Source organism: Dermacentor albipictus, chromosome 9 (assembly GCF_038994185.2).
Source record: "Dermacentor albipictus isolate Rhodes 1998 colony chromosome 9, USDA_Dalb.pri_finalv2, whole genome shotgun sequence".
Classification (NCBI taxonomy): domain Eukaryota; kingdom Metazoa; phylum Arthropoda; class Arachnida; order Ixodida; family Ixodidae; genus Dermacentor; species Dermacentor albipictus.
This window is the reverse complement of record NC_091829.1, coordinates 22,880,884-22,887,499: the sequence shown is the minus strand read 5'-3', so window position 1 is coordinate 22,887,499 and position 6,616 is coordinate 22,880,884. Positions and strand designations below refer to the sequence as shown.

At 44.9% G+C, this 6,616-nt stretch overlaps 1 protein-coding gene across 6 annotated transcripts in view; it reads left to right on the top strand.

Moving 5' to 3' along the window:
- The window catches only part of LOC135901960 (oxysterol-binding protein-related protein 11-like), a 30,793-nt gene that overhangs the window by 2,968 nt on the left and 21,209 nt on the right, over nt 1–6,616 (top strand). For 2 of the 6 annotated variants that reach the window (XM_065431818.2, XM_065431822.2), the window contains exons 2-10: nt 731–762; nt 963–1,068; nt 1,143–1,190; nt 1,936–2,017; nt 2,092–2,201; nt 4,404–4,634; nt 5,298–5,339; nt 5,655–5,735; nt 6,007–6,080. In XM_065431818.2, coding sequence (XP_065287890.1) covers nt 731–762; nt 963–1,068; nt 1,143–1,190; nt 1,936–2,017; nt 2,092–2,201; nt 4,404–4,634; nt 5,298–5,339; nt 5,655–5,735; nt 6,007–6,080 — 806 coding nt within the window. The other 4 variants (XM_065431820.2, XM_065431821.2, XM_065431819.2 and 1 more) reach the window with 4 other exon arrangements.

Here is a 6,616-nt window from a genome sequence, read left to right as displayed (position 1 = left end):
GAAGTGTGCGCAGTCAAGCCCGTGGTCAAGCCAATGCAATATGCGCTTTTTCAGAAAATTCTTGCGTTGCGCTACCTTGTGTGATTTTTGCCAACACAAACATGCAAACTAACTAGAACAATGCTGCTTTAGTTATATTGTCAGTTACAAGGTTGCGCTAAAGTCGTATTTATTGCTCAAACGCCCGGCATGTTGAAACGACTTTCCGCAGAAGAAGAGTGGTTTGACTGGGGCTCTCGCATGTTCCACTAGTTTTGTTAATTTTATGATCGAGCGCAATGGCGGACGACGAGGTAGGTGGTTTACATTTTCCGAAAGTTGTCGATGTTGTCGTGCCGTTAGTCAAAGAAGAGAAAGTTCGTCATCTCGGGGGCAGTTATGATCATACTTAAGGTACACACGGTGTGTGAGAGACGGTGTGCTGAGGCGAACAGTGGAGAGAAAAGGAGTTCCGAGCTCGGTGAAACTGTGCGCAACTTGTGCATACGCCCCGACTCCACGGCGATTGTTTCTTCCTTGATAAATTCTGCTGAGAGACACACTACTAAGAATGGCCGTTGTTGACACTATCAAGGCGTTAAGCTCCCGTCTTCTTGCTGACATCTTGGTATCTGTGTTCGCGTCACTTGTTTATTCGTTTGCGTATCAGTTGTTCGAGCGCAGTGTATGGACTACATACGTACAGTTTTGTGTTGTTCCTATAATCGCTCTTCGGTTTCTGATCCCGCAGGAACTTGACGCTGACGAAGAAAACAAGATGAGGTAAGTGGCCTCAACACCATGCGGCCGATCTTTGCTTTCACATTTGCGTAACGAAACATTTCGACGCCTCCAAATCTGAGCTTTCGTTTTGGCGTTGTGAGTCAGATGACTGATTGCGCGTCGAAATGTCGCATCGACCTAAGCTCTTCTCTCGCTCACGCATGCCGTGTACTCACTGTCGGCTTATTTCCCATTCGCAGGCAACCGTTAGAGGGTCAGCTGTACAAGTACACAAACGTTGTCAAGGGCTGGCAGTATAGGTGGTTTGTGCTGAATCCGGACATAGGAATGTTGGAATACTACATGGTACGCTCATCTGACGCACTTCCCGTCGTTTCTGCGATTTGTTCACGAGTGTTGTTGGCTTTGTGCTTTTTCAGTTAGACGAAGTAAAGAAAGGCAAGCCCCGCGGCGCGGTTCATCTTGCGGTAAGTTCGCAAACAACCGCTCATCATTTTGGGCTCATATACTGCGTAACTACATGCGGCATGCACTGCCAAGTTATGACTGGCAGGTTACTGGTATTCCTAAAAAATAACACACACAAAAAAACGCATGCACTCGCATCACAAACGATTCCACAACGAGCGATGGAAAGAAATATACGGTATGTGTAAGGCTGAATTACTTGAAGGAGGTGCGGTATTTAAAAGGCAATATTCGATTATTTTAATTTGTTTATTTACAGAGTGCTGCAGGCCTTGGTAGTCCCAAGCAGGAGTGGCAAATTAGCAAAAACAGGGGGAAAAAAACACACACACACATGAGTTTTGAATATATAAATTTATAAGTTAGGCACATAACGTTAAAGCTTATGGTAAATGCGTGTAGCTGATACAGTAGTGATATTTTAATTAGTATAGTGTATGCTTGGAGCAGATAACCGGTGGTCTGCTATTGTAACAGAATGGGTGCCAAGGGCAGTGAAGAATTGGATGGCATGGGGAGAGGTTGGGAAATTTCTAGACGTACAATGGAAGTCGGCTGACACGAGACAAGTTAATTGGAGGTAGCTGGGAGAGGCTTTCATCCTACATTTCACATATATGATAGGCTGATGAACATGATAGATATTCTTGTAACTCTGCTTGGCTGCAAATGCCGCAGCCTCATTTTGTGTGTCAAATAAGTTGACGTGCCTGTTCCCTCATGCAGTAGTGCTACCATGTGCAGGGGGCAGTCATTTCGCCGAGCGATGAAGATGGGCAGATGTTCACCGTCAGCGCAGCCTGCGGAGAATTGTACAAATTAAGAGGTAGGCACTTTATCGAGCGATTTCCATGCAGCTTTATTCCGTAAAGTTGGTGCATGATGGTTGTTGCTACACAGTGGTGTCCTGCGGACGTTCCCGTTTTCCAGGCCAAGACGCTAAGGAGAGACAATTCTGGATCAACAGGCTACGCAAGGTCGCTGAAGACCACACAAAAACAATAGCTCAAGTAAGTGTTCATAACGCAGAGAATAGATAGAGGTTCGAAAAAATGACAGTAGCTTGTTCTGGGGAAATATTCTCAGCCAATCACTCTTGGGGGTACAATAATTTCTGCAAGATTTCATATGCCTGGCACCAGATGTCTCGGCATGTACGGGTGACAGTTTTCATAGCGCGGTGCCGCGCATGCTGTTGCACGTCGACCCTAATTTGTCCAAGCGTAAGTCATGCAAAATATTGCAAAAGTAATTTTCTTCCTAAAAGTTTACAGCTAAAAACATTGTCCATACCTTCATACATTTCTACTTTTTTCTTACAGCAGATTATCAAGGCCTCGAGTAGCAACTAGTCTCCCTTGTCGTCAATCAGTCGTACAGAAAGATAGCTGCAACACACAGCAGCTTGCTGATATTTTATGTGTCTTTTCTGTGAAATATATGCTCTGCGATTAATTTGCTGTACTTGGTGGATGAGGGCTTTGAACACCTTTGAGTGCTCTTTTTGCATTAAGAGTAATCTAATTTATAACACCAGCATGGGTTTGTTAAGATGGGCTGTGATACTGCTTTGAAGGCATCTCTTATTGCATGCCTGGCAGGGTTCCTGAACACGGTGGGTAAAGACTGCTTCCCTTATATTGGAGCAACAAATCAAGGCAGTTTTTATAACATTCTGCTGTTTCTGGGCCAGTTCTAGCTATAAACCTATTGCGGATCAGCAGTACAAGTTTTGGAAAAGTCAAATATCACTTTGAAATGCTGACACAAACTTGAGCACAGTTCTAATACTGATTTGAAATGGAAAGGAGGCTTGGAGCTATTGTTTAATGATTCTGTTTGTTTTCCAATATTTTTGTTCATCACTGGACGGAGGCCACTGTACCGTCGTTATTTGCTGTGATTGGGCGCTTGATGAAGTAAATACGAAAATAAAGATTGAAGCGAAATGTTACAAAACCTGGGCCTTGAGGCTACATTACTTAAGGATCCATTTTAATTTCCATTCTTCCTGTTATCCATTGTTGCTGAATGGCCATTCTCGGTCATAATGGTGGTATGACGACATCCGAGACAATGACGAAGGTCAAACAGCATGGAAAATTAAAACAAATTGATACAAAAAGCAGCCCCTGCATTTATTATTTGTACTACAATTGCAGCTGACAAAACAGAAAAAAGAAATGTCTGTAATAGGCTAATGAGAAATTGAAAAATCTTTATTAAAATATGGTGAGTGATTACACTCCTCACTTGAGTCACTGGCCGCTCGTGTCATAGCTGATTGTATGTAAGCAGCCATGTTCCGTGATACTCGGTGGATGTAGTCGGAATGAACAACCTGAGTGATGGAACTAGCACAGCTAAAGTAACGCATTCATTTGTCCCACACTGGTTTCTTACTCTTGTCTTTGTGCACTTCATGGAGAGCAGACTCTGTCTTAGGGGCAGACAAGGCCTTTAGGAAATGTAGAACAAGCGCATCAGCCACCTGATCGGCAGTCGGATTCTTCACCAAGTCCTTGGCCGCATGTTGCATGGAATTCACACTCCTGCCACGTCTTGCTTCTATTCCCCACTCATTGTAGCAGATGACACTACCTTTGAAACATGCATTTTGTCCCACATATCTGCCTTTGAATATCTTTCAATGTGTAGTTACAGAATTCACAGAAGAATAGGAATGGGTTGGAGTCCTTACAGCAGGCATTGCCGTGTCATGACCGGCAGCATACCGCTATACTTGAAAAGAAGTGTGTAAGCATTGCATCTTACTAGTACTAACACAGGGACCAGAAACTTGGAAGTTAGTGAAGAAGTTTGAGAAGTTAAGGATCATGCAATGAACGATGGAATGAAAATGTCAGGTGTAAGCTTAAGAGATAGGAAGACAGCGGTGTGGATCAGAGACTATGCAGGGATAGCCCATATTCTAGTTTACATTAAGAAAAAGAAATGGAGCTTGGTTAACCATGTAATATGTAAGGTAATTAAGGGGTGTTAGAGTTACAGAATGGCTGCCGAGAGAAAGAAAGCACAGTCAAGGGCCTCTGAGAGTTGGATGGCGATATGAAATTAGGAAATTTGCAGGCATAAGATGGGGTCAGCTGGCACAAGACAGAAGTAATTGGAGATCACTGAGAGAGGTCGTCGCACTGCAGTGGGCGAAAATGGGCTGATGATGACGATGAAGATGTGTTCATTGTTTTCAGAAAAACCCTCCACTACTACCGCGGGAAATCCGTGGCCCCCACGAAGGCGTGGTACCTCAGGACAAGGGAAGCGGTTCCGGTCAGGGGGCCAACTCGCAGACGGTGTGGTACACGACTGGGATGGGCGGGCACACCGAAGCGAGCGCCACGCCTGCCGAGGCCTTCTCCTCAGTTCGGGAGATACTGGCACGTGCAGGGAAGCTCTACCACAACCTGGCTCAGTCCATTGAGGTTCGTGGGAAGCGCCTTCAAATGTTGCCGAACTGAGAATGTTGTGCAGATGAACCTTTACATAACAAATTACAGAGCATAACAAAGTAAACCTAACATGTTGTTTCCCATGCTTTATTTCAAATTCTAGTGCCAAAGAAGAAAAAAATTCAACATTTGAGACACCATCAGCTACAACGAAGTAAATATTTGTTCGCTAGCAGATGAAAATATTGTTATGGGGAGAACTGAGGTTCAAAATGTATTTACAGGCTATTTACAATGCATTCAGTGGCATGCATGATGAAAGACAGTCTGCTGAAAGACATTCTGTACTGTCTTCAGCTCTGTCTCTGGCAGTACTTCGTAACAATATACATTCTGGTAGCAGGATCATCAGACTCTGCAAGAGCAAAGCAACTTAAAAGGGCACATTCTGGGCGCCTTTGTATGTTTTGGCCAGCGGCTTGGTGTGGCTTGCTCGCAGCCAGCTAACAAGCCGATCTCAAGTGATACCAGATATAACGATAGCATCTTTGTGTTGGTTGTGAATTCGTTGTGGTGAGGCTCGACTATATCAGCTTGAGTTGTAGGATTATTTTGATAGCTATATCTTAGTTCAGCAGCAGACTTCTAGCAGTAACTATGTTTTTCCTTAGTGTCCTCTCTTCACTACCATTGCAGAGCCTTCCAAGCCATGGGGCTGGTTTTAAGTATTACGATCGGGTGAGTGTCCATGCTGCAGATTTGCCACTTCTGTAGCATTCTCTGAGACGCAGCAGAGCAAAATGCAATACACTTTGAGCATGAAGTCGTGGGTTTGATTCCCACTTACGGTGACGGCATTTTGATGGGGACAGATGCAAAAATGCGTGAGTACTGTGCTTTGGATGCGCATTAAAGAATTCCGGGGGGGGGGGTCAGGAGTAATCTAGCGACATCCACTATGAAGCCTCTCGCAGCCACTGTGCTCTTTTGGGACGGTAAAGCCCATTGGTGAACTGATTGATGAAACATTGCACTGTTCGTTCGTTTTCCCAGGAGATGTTGTTACTGAAAGCAACATCGTGTGCCACAGTCATGTGCCTGGAACAGTGCCTCAGCATCCTACAAGAAAGCAAGGTACGCATTGGTACACAAGCTAATGTTAAGACAAGTGAACGTGGTACTATTACCGCATCCCTTTCTATCTCTTGCCTGGGTTTGATGCCCATAGCCCACTGAATGCATGTGACTGAATTGGCAGCGGTGACGTAACACAAACCTCCCAGACATGAAGAAGGTGCTTCTGGCATTCCTGGCAGTAGTACTGCTCACTTTAGGTCCAGTCACTATGACTCTGTCTGTCTTCAGCACACTGCACAGTTGACTGACTGGTTTGTTCTGTCAACAGGCACACTGCAATCCCGCTGGCTTGCCCAGCAATTCCACGGTCGAATGGTTGGAGCCATCACATTGCGGTGACAGGTGAGTAAATTTTTCAATCACCCATCTTGTTATTTTATTTTTTTTCTCATTGTACCCATTGTAGACATTAGTTAGTTACTTATGTAGGGTGTTATGGCACAAAAGTAACTAAGGCTATAATGCGCTATCCACACAATTGTAGTGGCTCAGTGGCTGTGGCATTCAGTGTGACACCCACGCATTTTGTTTTTTTCTTTGTTCCTTGCATTGTTCTGCGCAGCAAGATTAATGGATTACTATCTAGCAATGTCCTGTGGCTGTTTGTTGTGCAGTCTCAGTCAAAAGTGCACAGTCCACACCATGTGGGCTCGCTGTAGTCTGACGAGGTGACATGTGGTGAGCTTTGAAGGATGCCTTAAAGTGCTGTTGAGCTGTCCTGTTGGGTTTTATTTTCACAGGAGCGGTGTACTTTGTAAAGTCTGCCTAGTGGACTGTCCATTGTGGCTGCTGCTGAAATGCTGATTGACTGGCCTGGGCCACAACTGAGAAGGAGGCAGGCGCCCCGAGCCTGCCTCCGTCTTGCCTATGTAGCTCCA